The sequence below is a fragment of the Grus americana genome, chromosome 3 (assembly GCF_028858705.1).
Source record: "Grus americana isolate bGruAme1 chromosome 3, bGruAme1.mat, whole genome shotgun sequence".
Classification (NCBI taxonomy): Eukaryota; Metazoa; Chordata; class Aves; order Gruiformes; family Gruidae; genus Grus; species Grus americana.
The window spans coordinates 102532544-102557942 of NC_072854.1; the positions used below are offsets into that span (position 1 = coordinate 102532544).

At 44.0% G+C, this 25399-nt stretch overlaps 1 protein-coding gene across 1 annotated transcript in view; it reads right to left on the reverse strand.

Moving 5' to 3' along the window:
* Positions 1-209: 209 nt before the first annotated feature.
* Positions 210-25399, reverse strand: part of USH2A (usherin) — a 395461-nt gene continuing 370271 nt past the window's right edge. The window contains exons 64-71 of the mRNA XM_054821392.1: positions 12898-13107; positions 10856-11094; positions 10044-10261; positions 8001-8177; positions 6951-7034; positions 5020-5264; positions 2614-2847; positions 210-801 (exon numbers count right to left, since the gene is read on the reverse strand). Of these exons, the coding sequence (XP_054677367.1) occupies positions 712-801; positions 2614-2847; positions 5020-5264; positions 6951-7034; positions 8001-8177; positions 10044-10261; positions 10856-11094; positions 12898-13107 (1497 nt within the window). The 3' untranslated portion in view covers positions 210-711. The remainder of the gene's footprint in view (positions 802-2613; positions 2848-5019; positions 5265-6950; positions 7035-8000; positions 8178-10043; positions 10262-10855; positions 11095-12897; positions 13108-25399) is intronic.

Here is a 25399-nt window from a genome sequence, read left to right on the forward strand (position 1 = left end):
ATTAGTAATACATAAACAAAAAGGAAGGCTGTGACAGCAAGTATTTAATAGGGAGTGGGTTAAAGAGGTTTTCTACCTCTGAAAAAACATGCTTGGAGTTAAGCATTAATTGATGGCTTTTTTTTTTTTTTTAAGATATGAGCTGAGAGGGTGGGGAAGAGGGAGGGAGAGGATGCAAAGGTTAAAGCGACTCCGTAAGAATTCCTTCATTTGCTGTTTATTCACCTGTGCATGAACACAGTTTTGTGGTGGAGCTTTGTCAGGCCAGGAAAAGACGTGGCTATCCTGCCAGGAAGGCCCCTTTCAGCCACATGCTGGTTTTTGGACAGGTAAATTATTTTCCTTACCAAACATGCCATCCGTCCGTGTCCCCCCCCCCCCCCCCCCCCCCCCCCCGCCAACCTCCCAACCCCCCTCAACTGTGAGAGTTGGATAAAGATGAGAGCCTTTACCTTCACAGTCTTCTACTATGGTATGACTTAGGGCTTTTCAAACTGTTCTCTTACCTTTGAGATGTCAGTGCTAACACACCGTTTTTACTATACAGTTAAAGAGAGGCTGAAAAAAAGCCAACTTATCCCCCATATCCCCTCCCATAACTAGTGGGCATGGGGTGGGAAACAGCAGCCCTATTCCCTCCCCCAAAGTCCATGCAGGATGCTTTTGGCAAGTTATCCACTTTCCATTTTCTAGAGAAGATGGTGGTGGTCTTCAGAGGTGGGTGTCGGTGAATGTGGTGTGCTCCTTGGTGACTGTGCTGAAGCCTTTGATGACATTGACAAGATCTTCTTCATCTACATACTGTAGGGGGGAGGAGGGGGAAAAGCATGTGAGCTGAAGATGTACCAGACTAAAGGCGATCCTGTTCCTTCATTTCTTTCTCCTCACCCCCTAAAAAAATGGTGTAATAAAGGGAAGAGCTGGGTAAAAAGTGTTGCAGGAGGTTTGTTTGCAAGACTAGCTGAGCAACACGGCCTCAGAGGCAGTTATGTTCAGGGAAAGGTGGAACAACGTACAGAGGGTGGACAGAAGAGCCCAGCTTCGTATATACAGTGACTGATTCTAAAAAGCAGCTGAGCTTGTGCTGTCAGGTTTCTTTACCACCAAAAGTGAGTGGAAATTTTTGTTCTGCTCCTACCCACTACCACTTCTGAAACTCATTGGACTATTCTGTAAGCCAGTTCTAGTGTGCCATCATCAAGCAAGCATGTGTATGGGGGGTTTGCAAGCTAAACCAAATTAGGGTGTTAGCATAAGATGAACAAGTAAGAGCAAGAGCTTCCTCTTTTAGCATCAGGAAGCTGGGTTTTTGGCTAATGAGATCATACAGCGGTACACTCTGGGTGGGCTATTGGTCCCCAAGGAATTAAATCATGAGGCTATGACAGCTCTGAGAAAATGAGTCAAGGCTGAGTCACGGCACCCCTCACTCAGGAAGTCCATGAGCTGCAGATCAACGCAGACTGGAAGGTTAACTGGTACCTATAGGGGTGCTGCCTAGAGCTAAGTGTCGCTATGTTCTTACTTAAGCCTTATCATCTTCCTTGGTGCTGCTGTTATGGTCTAAGCAGGTATGGCAGCAGTGGTAGCAACACCCCCATACTGTAGCATGCCTATACGTTCTAGCCCTTGTAGCTGTTTGGTGTAGTGAATGTGAAAGCCCAAGGGCCCTGCCCAATTTATGTGCCAGACCATCCTTCTGCAGTTCACTTTGTGTTTTGTACAAGATAGACTCAATGACAACCGCCCACTCTGTTTTTGTTACTATCTCATGTGCCCTCACCCCCATCTGTCCTCTTTTTAAGAACCTTCTTAGTCATCTTTTTCTGGTAGCAAACACATCTTGCTGCCCCCAAACCCCTTCCCACACGCTTGCTCAGGGAAGGGTGGAAGCTGGTGGTGGCGAGTGGAGATTAAAAAGCCTGTTTCCTGCTGACAAATAGGAGGGAAAGTTGCCACTATCCATGACTTGAAAATCGTAACTTCTTACAGCTATGTGTTCAGGTCTATGTTAGTGACTCTGGCCAATCCTGTCCTCTCCCATGTTAAAAGACTCTGCCACCTTCAACTTCCAGTCCCATGTGGGCAGAGTTTGAAGTCATTTGTCACAAATGCCAGAAGATCTGAGCAGTGACATGATCTCTGTGTCGTGACTGAGCAGAGGACAGAGAGCAGATCCTGTCAGCAATTAAGCCCAGGGTCACAGAACAGGAGTCACTAGAACACAAGTTCCTGCTTCTGGCACTGAATGGGTGAAGGATGCCAGGACCCCCCTCCTCACATGTGTATGTTTGCTGAAATGCATGGAAGAGAGAAGCCTATGAGTTGACCAAACAGAAGGGAATGCTGCAAGGTGCATATCCCTGGCAGACTGCGGAGTTATTGGTTCAATGGAAACCATAGATAGGTGCATGTGGACCCCTCACATCCTGTAAGAGCAGTGTGTGATCATCCGCAGCTCCAGAAGAGCAGTAGGCAGGAAAAATTTTGAGGATCTGATCTCTCACCATATCCTCCTAGGTCTTTTGGCTGTATCTCCAGCAGCTTTTGATATTTAAGCCTTTTCATGATTCTAACAGAACAGACAAATCACAGAGGACCAGGAGTCCTTACCAAGCCACGACCAGTATTGCGATGATTGCGAATAATGGCATCCCAAGGCACTTCTTCAACAAGAGATTTTTTGTCGTAGAGGTCGAGCAGCTGGCTGACACTACGATGAAGAGAGGCTTGGGAATATGCGCGACTTAGCTGGCTCTGACTTGGTCTTCTTGCCCCAGACGCGATACGGACACTGCAGTCGCTCATGGGCGAGCCAGCTCCTGGAATTTTTGTATCTGCCAGCCCCTATGAGGAAGACACACTACTAAATCCAAAAATAAAGGGCATGGTCTCAGACACTTTATCTAAACAAAACCAAAGCAGGAGTGGAAAAGAAGAGAAACCCATGCTTCAAAAATCAGGCACAGTTATAAACAGAAGAAAAAAAATAAAAAAAAAAAAAAAATGGACCTTTCCCCATTGTAGGACAATCATATAATTAAAAGGAAAAAAACCCCTCCAACCTTGTAAAATAGGACTTTACCCGATTATTTTTTTTCTTTCCTCTCCTAATTTTTTTTTTTTTGAAGTAGCCAACAGGCAGAGGTCCAAAGATTTTTGACTACCAGAATGATGGCCCAGACTTGTACAGCCAAGGGGATGTTAGCAGGCTTCTTTTTTCAGTTATCATGACCAGGAAACGACATGCACCCACCAGGAGAAACATGCAATGTAAGATGCCTTCATGCATGCTCCTTGGGTCATCTGGCACATCACACATTTTGCAACTCTGCAAGCTAACGACTCTACCTCAAAGTGCGTTGTGTAACTTTTGAGAGTGACACTGCTTGATGAATCAGACGTGTCAGCAATGGTCTCAAACTGGGATTAAAGAGAGGGAGGAAAAGTGTTAGGGCAGGGCAAGGTGCAATGCAGGTGCGATCTGCTTCTCACAGAAGGTGTGAATTAGATGGAGCTCAGTGAAGTGGAGCGATGTAGCAGGATGTAGGGGACCAGGGGACCTTGCAAAGATAAGGCACTAAACTTTTAACTGGTCATCAAGAACTGCATGGGCAGCCAGCGTTGCTTGCCACATGACCTCACTAATACTTATAAAACACAAGCGATTTTTGTCACTTCATAGTAGCTCTATCCTACCTTCTCAGATTAAAAGTCCCACAACTGATGCGCTGTAGAATCTTCCTTTCTATTAAGTTCGTGAAGAAAGGAAAATTAAAAAAAAAACAAAACAAACAAAGGGCAGGAACATGGAAAGGAATTGTGTAGGCACGCCAACAGCAAAGACATTTTAAAGTCAAGAGGAACAACACAACATGACAGACTGTAGAAGAAAAGGAATCAAAACCATGAGACCAAAAAAAAAAAAAGTTTCTTATGCTCTTAGCCTTTGCCAGGAGAAGGGGCACACTGGAAATCCCATTGTTTCCAAGAGCTGCTTCGTTGAGGCACAGATGCAGCTTCTTGGCACCGAGACAAAAAGGAACAGAATGCGTGAAGGATGCAGGAGTCACTATCCTGCTTGATGGCGCTTACAGGAAAAAGAAGCTGAGAAGTGACAAGAAGAATCATCTCATAGCCTGTGCCTGGGCATCAGAGGGCCCTGCTGCTCCCATTCTCAGTCTCGTAACAATTACCATACTCCTTTTGTCTTGCTTTTCCTCAAAGGGCAGGATAGCACTACTGCTCTGCTACATGGTAGAATGCTCTTTAGCCAGTTTTTTTCTTTACAGAATTATGACTTGTTATTATGAAAATTAAACAAAGCCTTCCCCTTTATCGTTCCCCAGCAGTTCCCCTCCCACCCGTCCGGTGGACCCGCTGTGGCTCTGTGTGCACAGTTGCACACACATATTTTGTGAAGGTTCCCAGTTTTTCCCTGGTTGGTCTCGCTCTCCCCCAAACCTTCCTGGCACGCAGCCCGTCCTAGAGCTGTCCAGCTGGGTGGTGGGTGGATACCAGCAAGAAACAGAGCCTCTACCTAAGAAGTCCTGCTTTTTGCAGGCACATTTCATGGATACCCAACAAAGACTGTCAGATTGATCTTGGTTAGCCATCCACCACAAATAGTTGGGAACATGACAGGTTCCTCTGAAAAGCACGTTTTATCACCTACCTTCTCACAGCATGCCAAGGCCTTTTCAGCTCTATTGCAGATATCAGCTAACATCAGGTGGCATTGGTTGCTTTGTGTTTTTCAGATCTAAAGTTTGTCGTAAGGCATCAGAAGTATTTCAGGGCCTGCAGACCAGGTGCCATAGGGATCTTTTTTGGACTAAGCCCCTGTAGCCTGGCTTTCTGCCTTCATAGATACACCAGACAGTTCTTTTCCTACACTACCAAATGAATAGCCTTCATTTGGTAACCGAGAGTGGAACAAATGGTGTAAGGAGGAAGAAAAACTGTGTGTGGGCAGATATAACACGATGGATGCATAACATTGCATTTTACCAAACATACCGGATGGGTTTCACCTGACGAGTACACACTCATTGGTGATGTTCTTTTCTGGAGTGGAACTAAAGGAGGTCTGTCTCGTGCATAGGGTTGCTTGTGGACTTTCCTTTGAAGAATTAAGGAGAGAAGAATAGCCAAAAGGATCAAACCTAGAACTACCATCAGCACTGCAAACCACAACTCGTTGTAGAATTTTGCACGTTTGGACTCTGCTTTGTCCTTCTCTCCAGGTGTTGTCAAGATCAGACCTGTAAAAATCAAGAGGGATTAGGGGAGAATGGGAATGTTATTTCAGGAAGTGTTTAACAATATGCTATCCCTTTCCTCGCTAATAAATTAGGCAGAAATTTAAGTAATTTTGTCGTCATGTGCTTATTTGCACTTATGTTCAAGGTGGCATAATGGTTCAATATGCTAGCGGGCTATAATAAAAAGCTTACTACCCTCAAGAGACCCTGCTTAAAGTTCTGGCATTGCTGCTCAGGCTGGAAATCACCACTGCATCAGCGGCTCTTGAGAAAGGAGGCGGTGGAGGTGGAATGCGAGAAAAAAAGGCTTCTCCAAGTAACCTTGAAGAGTGGAAATGACTACGGTAATTTCAGAGTGGTACAGACAGAGGACATTCGCTCCAGCACCGCGTAGTGGCAGGCCTATGCAGTTAAAAAGGGAGAGGGAGGAAGACTTAACCGAAATGAGTGATAAATTAATACAAAAGCAAACAACATGAAACATTTTATTCCTCCTTCCCCCACCTGTTAGAAAAAAAAACAGCCACTTGATTGGCTTTGCTCATACACAACACAAGCGTAAGAAATCTCACTGACAGGATTTCCTGGTTATTTGCAATCCTTCATGTGTATGCAGGCTCTTGGCCAAGGAATGTCCATCACCTTCGCTCGCAGGTCTCCACTGCAAGTTGCCTGCGGTGCTGATCAAGTTTGCAGTAGACTCTAGGTACATGCCGCAATCAAAAGAACAAAGGAGCAGAGCGTGGAAGGTGATGGATGTAGAGCAACTGGGAACATTTTTATAATGCCTTTACAGCAGCCTGGCCTGAAATTCTGCAGGAGGCTGGAGTGAGAGCATGACAAGGGATATAAGGGAAATGCAGTGTAAAGATTAATTGCAAGGCTGAGGCCAATCTATTTTAAGAAGCCCAACAAGATGCAACTCAATGAAGAAATAAATTAATTAGAATAAATATGTCAGAAATGGTTCGAGCTTAGCTTTGCTTCCCAGAAAACTAAGGAGTTAAAAAATCTGAAACTTTCTATTGGTAGGCATCTACTACTCAATGGATAGCCAGTGACTGGGATGCCACCACACCGAACTCCCTCGCTTCCACAAAACAGGCCAAGGCCTTGTGGACAGAAGGGAAACAGCGGGTGTTATAAACTGGGTCCTGACAACATCTCGTATGACATTCTGATAAACTGGTGAGGGGACCTCCTCCCAGGTGAAACTGCAGAGACTGGCTGGTTGGTCATATGAAAGGAGCTGGTGGATGCCCCTTGCTGGGGTGGGTGGGATGCAGTGGGGAGAGAGGATATGTATTTTTCATTGTAAAACTGAGGAGGAATGTGGGAGGACAGGATTAGAATTCAAGATAATCTTAATTTGGAAATCTGGAAGAGAGCAAATTCTATTCAGCAGGAAAAAGCACTACACTTTGGAGCAATATAGTTGGGTAAAAATAAAAGAAAAAATACTACATGTCTGGACAGAGGAGCCAAAGCTGATCATGATGTAAAGGAACAGAAATCCATCCACGGCAAAAAAAGGCACATTACCTACATACCTCATACCCCAAGGCACTAAGGAATCCCCTGATCCTGCAATGAGATGCCATCCTGTCTGGCATGCACTACGTATCACATTTCTACCCAAAAACATAAAATGAATAGGTGCTAGGTAATTTTTTTTCACATATTTACCAACTCCATCGCCAGCACTGTACTTGATGACTGGTGTCATGGCGCTCCCTTCATCGGTGATGCAGGTCACTTGAAACAAAAAGGCTGAGGAAAAAAGGTTAGAAAATACTGTCAGCAGGAGAAATCAGAATTCTGTAGATGCTGGTTTTTCATCATGATCCACCAGCAGAGACGACCAGGTCTGAGAAAAGCCCAGGCAGGCACAGGACATAACCCATCATAACCCGCCTGGGTCCCAGATCAGAGCTTCATAATCCTGTATACATGGGTATTGAACTTCTAAACTATGAACTATGGCAGATCATAGGTAGTCACCACTGTGATGCTGCCACAAGTTATGTTCCTCTTTCACCACCCAATCCTCCCTCTTCCAGTGACATGTAACTGGCAACTTTCAATTTATTCATCATTTTGCCCTAAATCACTCATACTCCATTCATGGTTGATAGAAACACATTAAGAATGTTTGAGTAAGAAAAAAAAATAATGTATTAGTATTATTGCAGTAATCAGGAAGGTAAAAAATAATTATAAAATTCTTTAACATACAAAAACCCCAACGCCTTAAAAACAGAAAACATTTTCTCTTGGTTTTCTTTTTTTTCTTTTTTTCCCCTGTTGACATTTTCCTTGTATTTTAAAGATTGCAAATACCTAAAGAGAATCTGCATTTCAAAACATGGCTGATTCCAAGAGCTACTGAATTTGATTAAAATGAAAATTCAGGCTCCAGCCTTTTCTGAAGCTGAAGATTTCCATGCGTTTCCCAGAGTGTAGCCCTGAAGGGTGGAATTGCAATGCAGCTCCAGGATTTGGTAAAGCTCGACCCTCGCAATGAGTCAGAGCAGCTTTACCCAGTCAGGTACAATGTTTAAGAGGAAGCTTAGCTCCAGGGATTTTTGTTTCAAGCATCTGCTTGGACGCACATCACCGTGTCCGTAGTACACTCCTGTGCTCTTAGCTTGGGATGGCTTAAATTTAGCACACAATAATATTAATTTAGCTCAATGGTCTTTCACAGAGAGAGAGCTATAGGAGATTGAAACTGACTTTTGTCAGATGTCCTTGGTAAATAGAGCTCAGTGTCAAAGCCACTGTAGATGCGTTGCCCGCTCTCAGTTAACGCGTACTCCTTCAGGTGGCCGTTCAGTACAAAAGTGCGACTCCAGTCTATGTGGATGGTAGACAAATTGCTGACAACGGAGAATGGAGCCATGTACCGAGGTGCTGCAAAAGAAGGAAAAAAAGCTCATTTCTAGCCAACAGGCATGACTGAGTTATACAGCGCAGAGAAAGAGACTCTGCATGATACAAGCTCTCTGTCGCATTCACTCCCTCTCTCTCTCATGCACATGTGTATGAGTAGGGAAGATAAAAGGAGGAAAGAGAAAGCTGCTGTAGCGTGCCAGCCTCTACACTGAGAAAGCAGAAATATCTCATACCTTAAAAATAAAGACCTAGAACTCCCTTCCTTTGCCTTTGTGTATGTGGTACAGACACTAAAACCATATAGATTAAAGTCCAGCTTAAGGTGGAGGACAGGGAGACGCAGGAGGTTGTGCAAGTTCAGCTGCAGCACGCTGGGCTGTGGGAACTGAACTGTGGAGAGGACTCTTTTGCAAGCCCCAAGAAATTGCCCAAGATCATCTTTTAACACACATGACAACTTGGGGTTTCAGAAAAGCAAGAGCAGATAGCAGGCAGAGAGAAAAGAAACCCAGAACTCCCTTCAGAGAGGAAGAGTTCATCAGCTGGGCTTAACAGCTTGCTGACAAAAGGCTTCATTTAAGTTTGAGGTGGTCCTGTCTCGTGGCTTTGCCATTAAACCACATGCCCAGTACGTGCTGGTTTGTTCAGAAGCAAGCTGCTTGTCCAGCTGCACTTTGCTGCTAATTGCGCACTGTCACTAAAGCAAGCCTTCCAGGCAAGAGGAAGGAGACGTTCAGAGAGACTTAGGAGACCCGGTGTGAAGAGGTCAGCAAGGGAAGAAAAGCAAGACTGAAAGCAGAGGGCTGCAGACCCAGTGGGCAGGGGTTTAAAAATGGTTTTAAAACCCTTTCATTCTGTATGTCTCACCAGCTCCTTATGAATTTTCTCCATTTAAAAGTTCATGATCATCTTCCAGCTTTTTAGTTTGCAATTGAATAAAACACAGCTTGAGAGATAAGGACCTTTTTCTTTTTTTCAGTGGCGATATTAAAGAAAATCTGGGGCTGTTCCACCTGAAATTTTCAGCTAAGGATGTAGCAGATATATTTTTAGTAATTACTAGGCAGAACTACCAAGTGATGCGAAAGGGATTTTTTTAGAAAGATGATTCTGAAATCCTGACATGAGACTACATGATAAAAAGTGAACATCCTCTTTGCCCTGACCTGGCAGGCTGAGGTGAAATGCCCATCTCGTCTGTTATGGAACGACTCTGGCTACAGCACTATAGATCTTTTTTAAGAAAAGCTGATGTTAGACTACTACAAATTCAGTTTTGATGGCAAAATCTATTCTGACTGTAGGCACAGGTCCTGCATGTTTAATTTCCATGCAGACCACCACATCGCCTTAAAGAACTGCCTGTGGTGGTTAGATAGAAATGAATTCTTACTTCAGTGTCATCAAGGATCCAATCATTCCAGGGAAAACTCTCATGAGCCCTGGCAGACGTGTGGCATGAATTAGGACAGTAAGATTATTCCTGAAAAGAATCACCAGTTCTCTTTCAAGATCTCCACTTTTCCCAGGGATTATTTATGGCAGCATATTTATTATTACACATCACCCTTCTGGTTATGCTTGAACATTTTATGTTCTGTAGCTTTTCTGCCCATTTTCAATAAAATCAAAGGTTTCAAGACTCCCAAGATAGAGGATGTGATATCAGATGATGAGCAAAGAAATATTTTTGAAGGAATGAGCAGTCAAGCCCCAGAACAGAATTTCAATGAAGGGGCAGCAGAAGCACAGTGACCAGGGACACAGAAGGGCAGGTTTCTGGGGACATCATCTTTCACAGAGGTGGAGAAGTCATTTGGCGCTATGCAGCCCCGTGCATCAGAAGCAGGCTTTGCTGATCGGTGAACCATTTCTCATACTCACGCTCCTTTTCCGTAGTGAAACCAATCCATTCTGAGGCGCTGCTGCCAACAGAGTTGTAAGACACGACTCGCAAGTTGTAAGTCGTGTAAGGCTCCAGGTTGGACACGTTGGCACTCTGGCCTTTTCCTGTATACTTCACCTCAGTTGGGCCAGGACTGCAAGCCTTCACTGCTGGCTGTAGGTTCAGGGGACAAGCCATATACACATGGAGCTCATAGCTGAGAAGAAAGTTGAGATTTTGATTAATCAAGAACCTTAATAGCATAACAGCCAATCATACATTTCATCATAATTGCTGCATGTCTGGCTACCAGAGAAGAGAATGGACCTGATCCCAGTTTTTCTCTAGGACACTTTGACCACAGCTGTAAGATGTCTACGAGCAATTGTGGTTGTCAGTCACACTCACAATGAAACTGTTGATGCCTGTTACCTTGCTGCTCACTTCTGCAAATCAGGATTTGCCTACATAACTACAAGACACAGCCACCTCTTCTCTGCCAGTTGATCCCACAACTTCTTGGCTGTGCAGCCACAGCTGTCAGGCAATTACCTCCACTCACAACAACCCATCCTCTCCACCTTCATCTCCCCTGATACCCTGCTCAGGAGAGAAGCAATTATTGTGTGTAAACACATCCCAGATGATATTTAGGCCAGATGGGCTATCACCACCATCATGGGAAGGAGGAGCATGGCTGCACAAACCATCCAGTGCTCTCAGCTGTGTGATTCCAGCTCACATCCAGGAAAATTGTTCTGCCACCACCCCTAGCTGAGGTGGGCAGGTTCGGCTTGGTGGCCTCTCCTACCTGGTAACGATGCCGTTGGGTGACTGAGGGGCACTCCACTGGAAAGAGGCGTTCCTGGAGGTCACGGTGCGGATTTGTGGGGGGGGCTGCTCTGAGGGAGGAGCTGGTTGCGTGGTGATTTGGGCCATGGGTCCTTTGCTGCAACAGTTGAAACAGGTGCAGGCCTCCACGCCAATGGAGTATGTGGTAAAAGGTTTTAGCCCATGTATTGTCTGCTGGGTGGCAGTCCCTTCTGACAGCTATAAAAATTAAGAGGGAAGTTGTCACAGCTTCAAGCACCACAAGTACTAAATAAGAGTTATGGAGGTGAATAAACTCCAGAAGATGGGCACAAGTTTCTGCATGTCCTTTAAGTCTGACATTAATGCAGCTGTTGTGTACTGGGAACTCTGCATTCACTTTTCTCCTATTATGAAGTTAAAGGGCACCATTTAAAGGGAAAGACAATTCCATCAGTGGCCTCACAGACGTCTTGAGTTGAGCTGTGACCACTGTATGTCAACTTGCAAATGTCATTCTCAGGAACAGAGAAACAGAAAACCTTTAAGAAAAACTCTGGGATAAGTGGTACTGAAGCAAAAAGAAATTACTGTGGAAAAAGCTCCGTACTAAGTGTGCTAGCAAATACTCATGCATATCTCACAAGCTTGCTCAACGTGGCTACAGGAGACAGCACTGGGCAGAGCGATACGAATGTGTCTGGTGGGTCAGTTTACTCAGACAGGAGAATGTGCTTTCTGGTGGGTACCTCTAAGTTGAGGACCAACATGATGCTGCTCTGCATTCAAATGGCCATGGTGCTGGGTGAGCCCGTTAGGAAACTCTCCTACGCTCAGCAAGAGAGACTTGGCAGTCCTGGTAAAGGAAACGGCACTCTCATTATGAAATTGCTTGCAGGAACTGCCGTTTCACCTCGTTGCTGTAGTCATTTGTGGGTATAGCTTCTTAAGCCAAAGAAATAAAAATATGTAGAAAACACCAACGAGGGGCAACATCTGCTCCCATTTGGCAGCATATGATTTAGCAGAATGCAGCAAAAAAGTAGGAAGGAAAGAGTCAAGCAAAGGAAAGCACTTGATACTTCTTGATGCCAGAGCCAGAGATGAGCCAGCAGCATGGCAGGTGTGAGGGGATGGAAATGGAGGGCCATGCAGGCACCAACGAGATGAACTGGCTGAATCAGACATGGACAGGGCCAATTGTGCTGGAAGCAATAAATGCGTAATGTGCAATCAGTAGACAGCTTAAGCTCACAGACAGGATTGATGACCTGGGAAGGTGTCCCTAGCACTTCCAAGATGAGCAAGATGGGATAAGGGAAAGAAGCCCATACAAATATTTACCTACTTGTGAAAAACAAACAGATAGTGTTATGGACAAAAAGCATTCAAGTATTTTGCACTGATTTGGTGGTAACTGTTCCAGGCACCTTCCACAGCCTTAACCTTTCCCCACATCTCCCTGTTTTGTAACTCTGATGAAGCCCTGTAGGTTTCCTAAGCTGAGACCGGTCATTTCTGGACACCTATTGGTGCTCAGGCTGAGACACCAAACACAGAAGTTGCTTGGCTACTTGTGCTATTCTTTAGTGATTTACCATGAAATAATTCTTACTAACGAGAAAGATTTTAAGGGAAGCTCATGTACGGCACTTTCTTCTGAAATGCATATCCGTAGGCTATCCAAAGCACGCAATCATTTCCTAATGGCTCCAGTTTCCACCTGCACCATTTGGACTAGTGGTAGCTGTCTGGAAGTGTTTTGTTTGGAAGGTTAGCCGCCCCTGAACAATGCTTCTGATTCCCATCACATTGTCACAGCACATCACCACATCAGAAGTGTTTATTGATGAGGTTAGTTCCTTGAGGAGCACATTTAGATGAGCTTTAGCCAGAAGAGAGTATTGCAGAGCAGTTAACAATGGGAGTGTAGGAGGGGAAGACAGTCTGTAACCAACAGTAGCAGCTTGTAACAACAAAAGTGTTAAAGCTAGAAAATACAGGCTCAAACGGAAGTACAGAAACAGTGTTGGCCATACTCACCACCACATCAGTCCCTCTGGTATCATTAGAAAACAGCCTGTAGATACTGACCACCCCGTTTGGCTTCAGAGGGGGGCTGATGGTCACCACAGCCACTGTGGACGCCACCGTGTTGAAGAGAGGAGCTCCCAGGCCCTCAGGAGGGGCAGGGCCCGTCCTGCAGCGGGACCAGCCGCTCGGCGTCCGGCCTGCTGAGTTTACTGACCACACCTTGGGCACACAAAACCAGAGAAACTGTTAGTGAAGGACTCAAGGCTAGAAAACACCCACTGTTAGCCAGGGACGCTACTGCATCTGTACTGACATTGAGAGAAACGCAACACAATGCAAAATGTCCCTTGACTGCTGCCCAGCGCTGGTGTTGACCCAGTGACTTTCTACCAGAAGAGTGGAATATTTCCCACTGCTACATTTAGAGAAAAGAAGCAGATTTCATGTCTCAGGCAAGGTGTGTTCGTGTGTCATCTTCATACCTGATCTCCAAACTTTGAATTCCCACCACTGCCTGTGTCATACCATGCAAAGAGGACTCCTTGAGAAGGTGCGATCAACAGCGATAATGTTTTCAAAGACATCTGAACAAAAATACTGATATCCAGTCCTGCTAATTTCTCCCTTCTACACACTTTCTTCATGTATGCAAGCAGCCCCGATGCATTCAGCCTGGCGCTGTGACACTTAAGTTACGTTCACCTTGGCTGAACCGCAAAAGCCAAACTCTAGTTACTCTTTAAAACCAGAAAGTTTTACAGGAACATCCCTCTCTTAAAAATAGTCATGTATCAGTCATTTGGCAACATTTTCAGTAACCCATAATATAAATAAAGCCCATTGAAATTCATAGTTAAGTCAGCATATCTCATTTATTTTCACAACATTTGCTTTACTGCATGAGCACAAAGGCAATGGCTTCAGTTCCAAGATTTCAAAATTTAGCAGCTTGAATTAGGCCTGATTAAAAACCACATGTGTCTATGAACTATGCCTACTGATTTTGTCAGCTTCCCAAAACCAGAGTGATCTGCAGACTACATAAAACTCAGCACTTATTAAACACACTCTCCAACAAATCTGCATGAAAATTAAATTTTGCTTTCATCAAGGAGTGAATAAACATATGGAAGGATGTATAATCTTATTTATCAAAAACCATTTGTATAATTAAACACGAATATCATAAAAGGTTGCCTTAGGTCATCATTTGCATGAGTAAGTAATTTGTAGAATGTCAGGTACAATAGACAGAATAGATGGATGCGTGAGTGTATAGGGTTAAATTAGGCTCAATATTAGCCAACCACATAGTGATCAATCAGAATGATAGATCTAAATGGCAATACAAGAGGACTGTCTGAGCGATTTTTAGTATAAGTATTCCTTAGTAAGCTTTCATGTCGAGCGGTTCTAACTACAGTAAAACACGTTCTTATGTGATCTACTCTGGGCAGAGGTCCTGGGGTAGTGGATGGTGGGACTATGCCTAAAAAAAAATAGGAGGTTTAGAAATAAGAGGTCTTCAAAACTGACCCTGGAGCCCTTCCAGCTTGCAATATTAAGTTCCAGGACCACAGGACATTTCACAAGGAGCCGGGGGACGGAAAAAGGCCAAAACCCACCACAGTGGCTTTGAAGACGGTGGTTCTGCCAATTACAAACTCGAAGTTCCTGCCTCATTCCATCAGTAACATAGAGCACCATCCAGTGAAACACTGCATAAGTACAGATGATGCCCTGCGATAAAAAGCTCAGCCAAAGCACTTTCATTTTCAGTGAAATCAGTAATATATCTGCTGTGAACTTTTCATAAAGTCAAACTCCGTTCACTTTACTGCAGTAGGTCAAACCCTCTATCTCAGTTCAGTCCCAGCTGCTACAAAGATTTGCCCACAGTCGTTCATTTCAAGGGGCATATTTCTTTGTGGAAAGAATAAACCACGTATGGAAAGAGCAGCTCTGAGTGTGCCACTGGCATCGACTCAGCACTGACCTGAGCTCAAACGCTCCTGTTATATCCAGGCGGTGGCCTTAATGAGCATGGAGCGTAACAGTGTCAGACGTGACCTGCCGACCAAGCTGCCCACAGCAAAACTGAAGGTGATGAGTTAGGAGGAGAGGCTTCCTGGGTAGCACAGGCATTTGGCCTCAGAATGGGACCCCCTAGGAATTTTGGAGGACAGAGGGATGCAACGCACTTGGGAAGCAGATGCCTCACTGAGGGTTGGATGGAGACACCTTCTTCCGTTGATCCCTTTTCTATCATAGGGACCTATGCCTCGTCTTTCAGAAAATAAGCCTTATTTCAGACAAACAAGGGCTCTTTCTTTCAAAACACTGTCTTAGGACAAGGGAGAAGACAATGCTCATCCCCTTTTATACTACGGCTAAGTGCTTAAAGGACTCCTCCAGGATGCAGGTAATTTAGGTTCAATCACATGCTCCAACGAAGGCAGTCAAACCCGCTGCCCTCCGGAGTGGGAATGCCTGAGCATATGACCCATCTTTGTACTTGGGGCGCTCCCTTCGGGGCCGTTTCACATTGCATGAACACAGTGAAGGCCAGGTTGACTGGGCAGAGCACAAGAAAGTGGGAGCAGGTGCAGTTATCCAGCCCTTTCCCAGGGAGGTGACGGGGGGCTGAGGTTGCAGTCCTTCCCCCAGGTGCCACATGCCTGTCCCTCTTGAAAAAAAGGCTGAGGTCATGGCCGCATGCATGTGGGCTGACAGACAGGCATGCTCTGAGTGTGTCTTCTGGACAGACACCAGTTACTCAGCCCTGCCAAGACATGTTTCCAGCAGAAAACTTCCAGGTGTCTGTGAAACTCTCTAATGCCAGCTTCTGAGACAGCTGTGACAGCTAAACAGGACTTCTGAGGATCTAAATTCTGGATTTACACTGAACTAAGCTGGATTCCCCTAACTCCCTTTGCTTCTGCTCAACCATCTGTAAAGGGATGGATGGGTATAAAAATATTTCCCTTTCAGAATCGCCGTCCAAGTAAATCCTGGTCAGTGTTTGGAGACTTGGAGCAGTAAGTGCCCAGAACTGACTGCAGATGGAAATGCTGATGTTTAGCCACTTCTTTGCATGAAGAAGTGGGACAGCATGGCAACAGAAGCCACAATGAGGAGTACCTGTTAAAATCAGAGGTTTGGTCATGGCTCCTCAAAAAGTCACAACCAAATGATCACGGATGAAAGCTGTTGCCTGGCTAGCCTGGTTAAGCTGAAATTTCATGATTTGGACTTTTGAAAAAAGCTTTTTCGTTTCACAAAAATTCCTTCTAAATTGTGATATAATCAGCACAAAAAATATTTAAGTGCATTCACATAGAAAAGAGCTTAATAGGAAGCAGTATTACCTGCTGCTTATAATGTAAGAAGATTATGAAAGAGCACACAGGAACGTGGGGCAAACAAGAAGCAATCACATCTCAGAGATGTATTGAATGGCAAAACACAGATAGCAGAAAGCCAACAAAAGTTTCGTATAACTTGACTTTCTGAATATACTGCCTCCAAAAGCATTAAGTCTGACATCATGGTGCATGGCTCAGCACCCTGCCAAAAGATGTGCTGCTGTTAATGGCTGCACTGTCCCAAAAAAGCCAGGAGAGGGCTCTGAAATCAGCTACAGCGGTTACTATTTAAAATGCTTTATCAATCCGCTGGCCCCTGGCCCAGACGGCACTTTGAAGTGGAGCCAGAGACGGGGGGCAAACCTCTCTGGAGACCGTATATTCAGAGGGCTGAAGAATTCCAGTTACAGGTAACTAAGCTTGGTTTAGGTTTTTTTTTTTCCATCATAGATGAGCACACAGATCTCTGCTCCTGGAAACCGGTGATCAGCCGTCACTCAAGATGATCACAGGATAACCTCAAGGTTCATCTGCACAGCAAGAAGGGGCAAAACCTAGGAGGAGCAGGAAGGGAGGTGCTGAGAAGATGGCCAGAGCCTTACCATGGTGAGCCCAGCCCGTTCAAGCTTTGTAAAGCTGAGTAACGACTACTCCCATAAAGGGCAACAAAATCACAATGGCCCTCAAGTGTAGATGCAAAAAAATCATGGTATTGTAGATGTTGACAGTGGAAGAAGCCCATTAGATGACATTTACTCCATCCCTGAGCCACACAGTTTCATCTGCTGCAACACTCCTGAAATCCCAGGTCCTTACCAAGGAAGCTATGTTTTAAACTAAAAAAGAAGCTTTTCTTTCATCAAATTGAGATCATATGTGAAGGTATTTACTCAATTCAGAAGGTACTAATGGGAACTGAGGGAAACAGTTGGATATATGCTTCCACAGCTCCTCCAATGCTGCAGTGCAAGAAAGGCACTAGAAGAAGAAAAACAATGATAAACCAGGTGAGCATTATGGCCTCGCTGTGATGAAAAGGAGAAGGTGAGGAAGCTGCCAAAATAAAGCACTCAGATTAACCCCCCTCAGAGGACAAAGATAATCAAGGCTGAAGGAAGAAAACATAGTGCATGGCCAGAAGTTCCCCAAAGCAAGAAAGCAATCCCTTGATCACACGGCTCCGATTACGTGCAGCGCAACCGCGGCTGACTGAGCAGCGGTTTGGCAGAGGACGTCGCCCATGTGCCTACGCCTGCCAGCTCACAACACTCGCATCTCAGACCTGGCTCAAACAATGCGACAGGTATCATGGCTGCAAACCCAGGGACCAACCGGGAAGTCCCCAAGTGGGAATCCTGTCCGCTCCTGCAAAGGGGAACCTCGAGCTGCCAACAGCCTGCGGAGAATGAGAAACTCCTCTTACTGGGGAGATCTCGTTCACTTCTGCCGAAGCGTGGCAAGGCAGCAGCAGGCAGAAGGGTGGACTGGCGGGTGGTAACTCGCCCGTCTGAAGGCAGCAGTCCTCAGCTCCTGCTGGCTTCGCAGGTCTGGGAGAGCTGGGATCCTCTGCTTTGCACCGAGGCCAGATGCTGCTCACCCTTCTGCTTGCAGGAAATCAGCAGAAAGGAGAGCAAGCCGAACAGCTGACCACTGACCAGCTCCCACCACCTCCTACAGGCACTGCGCATCGTACCACTTCGCACTGCAGTTAGTCTGCCTCTCTGAGGGACAACATCTCAGCTCTGTATGTGGCAGCAGCTTGCACTGAGCTCCTGCAGGTGCTCAGAAAATGGCCTTTTGCCTTAAAAAAGTCTCATTAGTAAATCACTACCTACCTTTGGCTCTGTGCGCTGCTTAGAGCTGAAGGGCGGTTAGGTAGTGCTGTAGGTTCTGGGGAACCACAAGGTTTCATAGAATCATAGAATCATAGAATGGTTTGGGTTGGAAGGGACCTCAAAGATCATCTAGTTCCAACCCCCCTTCCACGGGCGGGGACACCCTCCACTAGACCAGGTTTCTCTTTCTAGAGTTGTTTCATGGAGGTCACAAAGACACAGCACTACTATGAGACTTTGCTTTGGATTTCTTGACTCAGGTTTGTTCAATTTCTAACCCTACACTTACATAAATTCATAGATTCACAGTGTAATTCTTTTCCAAGATAGCAAGACATTTTAGGGATGTATAAGATACAACATCAGTAAGTTCAGAAACACAGCACCCAATTTTTAGCTGTGTTCGAGCAGCAGTCTGCAAGAAAATTGAAGAGACCATAATCTTGGCTGGTTAAAATTAGAGAAAACCAGAGCAGCTCCCTCTCGCCATACAAGTCAGTCTTCTCAGCAGAACTGACCGGCGTGCAGCCTGGGTAATTTGGAGTAACTCGTGCAATGTCAGCACAGCTCAGAGCACAAAGCTCGCCTACCGAAATCTCGCATTCAGCATTAGGATAATGTAGTCACATCTGGGCACCGCAGTGTCAGGCAGGAATTAGCAAAGAAGGAAGTTTCAAAAGTGGTTGCAGTCCATGGGGGCAGAGCAAAGACAAGGCAAAGAAAGTGTCGCGTCTGCTCATGACCAGGGGTACAAAAAGGTAGTAAACAAATGTGTGCTTTCTGATTGCCCATCCTCAGATCCATACTTTTCCCTCTTCAACATTCAGTTAGCATCCTTAGGGAGGCCATAAACATATAATGGGATAGATTTTAGGTCCAGGCTTCTAGCACTGTGATAATTTGAGCCTCTTAACATTGCTATTCATCTCCACTGTTCAAATGCTAATAATAAAAGTACTAAACCCATTCTGGGGAAGGGAAAGGGAAGGAGAAAGACAACAGGCAAACACTCTGGAACTTAAACAAAATTACCAAATTCTAAGAGAAGTTCATTTCATATAACATAGTATAACACCAGTAATTAATGAGAGATGTAAACAGGTTTAACTGTAAAAGGTAGAAAATTAAATAATTTGTTTCCTATGGGTATATAATGAGATAGTTACCAAGTTCCCATGAGAGAGATAAGCAGATATTAAAAGGTCTTTCCAATACCTGTAATGGCTAAGGGCAACAGCTAATTCAATAGATTCGATCAAAATCACCACTTCTTTCTCCGCTTCTGATTTATTACTTTGGCTGTAGTTAGTCATCACTCATTTTAGTTTGCTTTTCAGCAGTCATAAATTATGCCTCATAAATAAAAAGATACAATCAAGGAAATCATATCAAGTCATCTACAGTCCTGAAGTATATTTTCCCCTGGTACTCACACTAATGTCTTTTTAAAGGAGAGCTTGCCATGGTTTTGAATATGTTAGAATCACAATTTACCGTGAAGGGTCTTGCAAGAGTGGTACCGTAACAGTTACACCGGTAATTTTTGGAAGCCAACAAATGCAGTCTAATATCCATATTTAGTTTAATGAACAAAAAAAAAATATCAAGGTTTGTTGTATCAGTGCACTGTTTACGCACTTGAATCTAGGATGGTGTTAACAGAAACATAGTGCCTGGAGTGGGGCTTAATGAAAGAAATGGCGTGGTTTCAAATGGCCCTTCTCCCTACTGTGTACCCTCTACCAGGGGAAAGGAAGCATCTCCTTCTGCAAAAGGGTATTTAGAGTAGGTATCACCACTACGTCAGTGAAACAATATAGTTATGTCTGCTTTACAGAAGCTGAGGTCAAGCCCGGTAGCCTAATGTAGGTGTAGTATGAGAAACTCTCTTTACTTGGTAGCAGGGAGCACAGTGAACCTTGTAAGAAAAACCACTCTTCCAAACAAAATGAAGAGGGGATAACAAGCAGGGAGTGCAATTAAAAAGGACATTTTTTTTTTTTTAATGTCACTACTTTGTAGTGCATCTTTCTATCAGGGAGATGGGAAGAAACAGTGAATTAAAATGATGAAAAGGAGCCAGATATAAGGGGTATTACAAATGGGTGACTATCCATCACTGGCTAGTCAGAAAACCAGTTTCACCCCATTTTAAGCTGCAGAAGGCACTGAGCTGTTTGTCAGTAACTAAGCAGCACAAACTGGAGCTCAGCCAACGATTTGACAGACAGGCTGGTAAACCAAGTGTCATTCTTGTCATCTCTGAAAAGTGACCAAGAGGGCTGACGTATTCAGCACTCCAGGTAGTTGGTCCTTCCTCAACTTCATGACTTTGTACCCATTTTTTTCTCTTTATCTCTCCAAAGTCAGAATATTATTTGTTTTCTCTTTGAAAGCCCAAGATGGAGGACCCAAAACATATTTCCCCTGGTATATCTCAGGGTATTTCCTAGACCCCTTCACTTGGCTGCAGTAACTGGAGTGTGAGAAGCACGCTTCACAAGCAAGAGGGATGCAGCGGTGGGAGGCAGATAGCCGCAGCGCTGCAGATCCTGTCTTGGTGCACCCGATAGTCCTCCCAGAGAATAAACCTCTGCAGGGAGCCATAAAACTTTCTGAAAAAGACCGATCCTATTTTTCTGTCTTTTACATGTTCCGTGCCTGCCAAATGGAAATAAGGACGCGTCCTAAACCAGGAAGACATTAAGCCATTAATCTAAAGAAGTAGTCTTAAGTACACAATTAAGCACAAATGTGGAGGAATGACATTGCACTTGCGTGGAAATCACACCACACTCTGACAGCTCTGCTTTGCAGAATAGCACTAAATGCCACAAGTCTCTCCCTTAGCTGAGAAAAACTGGTCTGACTACAGGTTGCTATATAGTGTCATTGCACACCATCCTCAAGAATTCCTGAGAAAGGCCTACACATTCTGTTTCAGAAATATTCCAGGAATCAAAAGGTTATACTTGGAAACTCATTAGGCCTAATGAGTTATAAAGTTTGTTTAAGTAAGTCAGTGTTTTTTCCAGGAGATCATGCAATTGCATCTGTTTAATTCAGCTGAGGATCTCAGGCAGCATTCCAACAAATAGCTAAAAGGCCAGATGCGCTAGACAATGCAAATACCTAAATGTACAAATAGACCGAGTAGAGGGAATTTCAAAGATCTAAGTAATTATGTCAGTGTATGGGACAGTAGGCACCACCATGCCTCTTAAAAACTCACTAATAATGCCTCTGAAAAACCCGCAGGTGATCATATGTTTATGCAGATTTGGTCCTTAAAGAATAAAAGTGCTTCCTTGAGCAATAGTGACCTAAGCATTTAGGGGACACAGTCCCTTTGACCAGCATGATCTTCTAAAGTCACTTCACCATTTCTGGAAGTCCAGTTTTTGCATCTAGTCTTACAAACCCTAAATATTCAGCTGAAGTTTCCAGAAAAAAAAAAAGGAAAAAGAAAAAAAAAAGAAAAGAACCCAAACCTCCAAAATCCTGACTTCAGATCCAAAGAAGCTGTCAGGGTTCATTGAACTAAATCTCAATACCTCCAAAAATGCTGGAGAGAGTCCCATCACAGCACTTTTTGATTTTATCTGCATTCTACTGGAGGAAATTCAGTTGCATTTAAAGTTTTATGTCCAGCAAACAAGCCTCAAATGCAGAGACAGGAGAATCAATATCCAGTTTAAGTGAAATATAAATCTGGGTTTCATCAGCATAATAGCAAAAGCCAAGCCCTATACTTATGAATAACTTGTCTCACAGGCAAGATATAAATTGTCAACAATAGAGAGGCTCAGAGCAGATCCCAGAGGACTGCTGCAAGTGACATAAGCAGAAGACAAACACGTGCATGCAAAAACCTCTCATGGTGAAATAAATGGCCACCAGCGAAAAAAACCAAAAATGATTTAGGGTCCCAGTCAACAGCTCAGCTCGGTTATGGAGTAGAACCGAGATAAAAAGCAAATCCTTGAATACAGCATGGTAAACCACAGGAATCTGTTCAAGAGGCTTTCGTTGTTATCTGTGACTGATAGGTCATTAAAAACTTTGGCTCGAGAAAGTCTCTGCGGTGTCAACTTCCCAAAAACCAGCTTCTGACTGAGATAATTGAAAGTTGGTGCAACAGAGAAAATCCCACAGCCAATGTCTACAACTTCCAACTTGGCAGTTTTTCTTTATCTAAGAAAGATTCCTAACTGATAAGTAGGGCCTGGGTCTGCTACAATGCTTGCTATCTGCTCAGCCCCATCTGCACTTGAATTCACATCCTGCACAGATCCTGTCCAAAGTAGCGAGGAGAACAGGCCTAACAATAATTCTGCTATAAGGAAACTACCGTAAATGGAGAGCAGACTTCACGCTCTTGTGGCCAACAGATGGGCCCTACACAAGCATTAAAGGAAAGCTGGGAGAAGGAAGTGGAAACCTTAATATTTGTACATAGTAGGACTTAAAACACAAACAGTTCACCCTCGTGTGCTGTTTCTAGGAAAGGTTTAACAGCTCTCATCACAAGAGAAGTTACAACTGGAAAATATACCCTTGTATATTTAAAGCGCAATAAACTTTCAGGCGTTGAGTAATTATCATTTTTGCTTTGGAAAGTATTATTGTAGCATCTCCTGTACTGCTAGGTTCAAGAAGATGTCATTAGGTAACTGAAGGAGATCAAGTAACATGGACTGCAATCAGCAATAAGAAGCAGTCAGCTCACAGGTGCTCGTCATTCCTGCAGCACAAAGCCAACAGACCCACTTTTCACAGTGGCTGTTACCTTACAGACATGCTGCCAATCCAGAAATCTAAAGGAAAAAAAGAGATTTGTGATTGTCAAGCAGAGAAGAAAGGCTTTGTGAATGCTGCAGTGACTACACTTTTCTAGTAGCAATGTAGGCTCTTTTCAAGTTTTCTAACTGTCCCTTCAGAATCCTTTTCTTAACCAAATTAGAGCTGCTGGAACTGATTTTTGAAGAAAGCCACTGCACTCCTCCCTCCAGACACCGGGACTCTTGACAGCAAGGGACACAAGTTGAAACAAGGGAATTAGATGCAAAGAAAAGAGGTATATAGTCAGAAATTGGAACAGGGTGCCCACACAGGCTGTACAATTTCCATCCTTGCATCTCCAAGGATGGAGTACTTCATCCAAAACTCAACTGGACACAGCCCATAGCAGCCTGCTCTATCTGGACCTGCTTCAAGCAGGGAGTTAGGCTAGATGCCTTCTGGATGTTCCTTCCGGCCTACATGACTTGGTGAGTCTACAACACATGTAGATATAGCAGCTGGATAGACTAATGTGATAAAGCAACTTTTTAGATTTAATTCTTATGGTTTCTGGCTACCAAAAAGAACCAACAGTAGCAGTGGAACAGAGCTACCAAAGAACCTGATCTGTACAGTGCACTGTCATCAAATTTGCAGATGACACCAAACTGGAGGGGATCAGTCGATATGTTGAAGGGCAGGTCTGCCATTCAGAAGGGCCTAGAGGAATGGGTCATCAGACCTTTATGAATTTCAGCAAGACAAATGCGAAGTCTTCCTCCTGGGAAGGAATAACTCCTTGAAGCATTACAGGGTAGGGACTGACCAGCTAGGGAGCACCTCTGCTGGAAAGGACCTAGAGGTCGTAGTAGACAGAAAGCTGAACATGAACCAGCAGTGTAATCTGGCAGCAAAGATGGCCAAGTGCATCTTGAGCTGTTTCACAGGAGCATAGCCAGACAATTAAAGGAAGTGATTACATGCCTCTACTTAGCATTCGTTCCATTTTGGCCCCCGAATACAAGAAAGATGTTGGAGACAGTTCAGCAGATGGCCACCAAGGTAATCAGGGGCTTGGAGAACTTGACCTATGAGGAGAAGCTGTGGGACTGGGGCTTGTTCAGCCTGGAGAAGAGATGGCTTTGGAGGGACTTGATTGCAGTATCTCAGCACCTACCCACAGGCTAACAGGAAGGTGGGTCCAGGTTCCTCAAAATGGTACGTGGTGGGAGGGGACAAAAGAAAACAAGTTCAAGCAAGAGAGCTTCAGACTGAACAACAACAACAACAACAACAAATTCACAATGAGTACAGTCAAGCAGTGGAGCAGACTGCCCCAAGAGGTTACACAATCTCCCTCCCTGGAGGTTTTCAAGATGCAACTCGATAAAGCCCTGCGCAACTTCATCTGACCTCTTAACTGATTCTGCTTGGTGCAGGAAGTTGGACTAGCTGGTCTCCTGAGGGTCCTTCCAGCCTGAGTTATCTTGTGAGCCTATAAAGCAAATGAGCCTGTAAAAGAAGGATTGCCACCACCTTGCAGGAACTCAAGAGGTGGAATGCACCATGTTTCATATATATAAAAATAAATCCATGCTTAAACTATTTTTTAAATTTTTTTTTTTTTTTAGGAAAAAGGTTGTAGAGACTTTTGAGCATTGCCAAACTCATCTCCAATATATATCATGTGTACAAATATGGCATACAGAATCAGTAGTGAGGCTTACTGGTATCCTGTTCAGTGGCAAATAAGCATGCCTATTCATAGAAAACATCATATTCAAAAATGAACCTCATCCTGCTACAATACTACATCCACTTACTTTTAGAAACAACAAATTCAAGGCTGGTTTTTTGGTGAGGGTCTGAACTCCACTGACTCATATAAAAACTCGGGAAAGATTTCGGATGGTTATAAATAGGAAGGTTCTTAGTCTGAGTTCATAGGCTGAAATCAAGTAAAGTCATACATTATCACTAGTACTTTATGATAAAAAAATGATGCTGAAACTTGTAACTTTGGCATAGAAGACAATTACAGGTGAAAGAATGGCAGGACTGGTCTCCTTGCTTTATCTTAGCCTCATAAGAAAACCAATAGTAAAAATACCTATGTGCATGAGAAGTAACACCAACCATCAACAGCAAATTCACTTTTGAACCACCCACAAAAACTGCTTGTGATCCTAACATCTAATTTCAAAAGAAAACATCCTTCTTGATGTAAACTAGTTTAGTATAAGATCATAAAGTAAAAATTAATTCATAATAGATTGAAGGACAATGGAGAAAGAAAGAAAAATTAATGAAATGAAGCTGCCTTTTAAGAGCTAGCATTTCATACTACTCAGATAACATTAGAGCCTTGCAAAAGCTCTGGAGGGTACACAAACATTTAACAAACAAGAAACACAGGCACTTATGATTAAGCTAAAGAAAAATGAATGCTGAATGAATGTATTGCTTGTGCAAAATTATTTTCAGCTTCTCAACTATTTAAAATACATTAACAATAATCATTCAGGTATC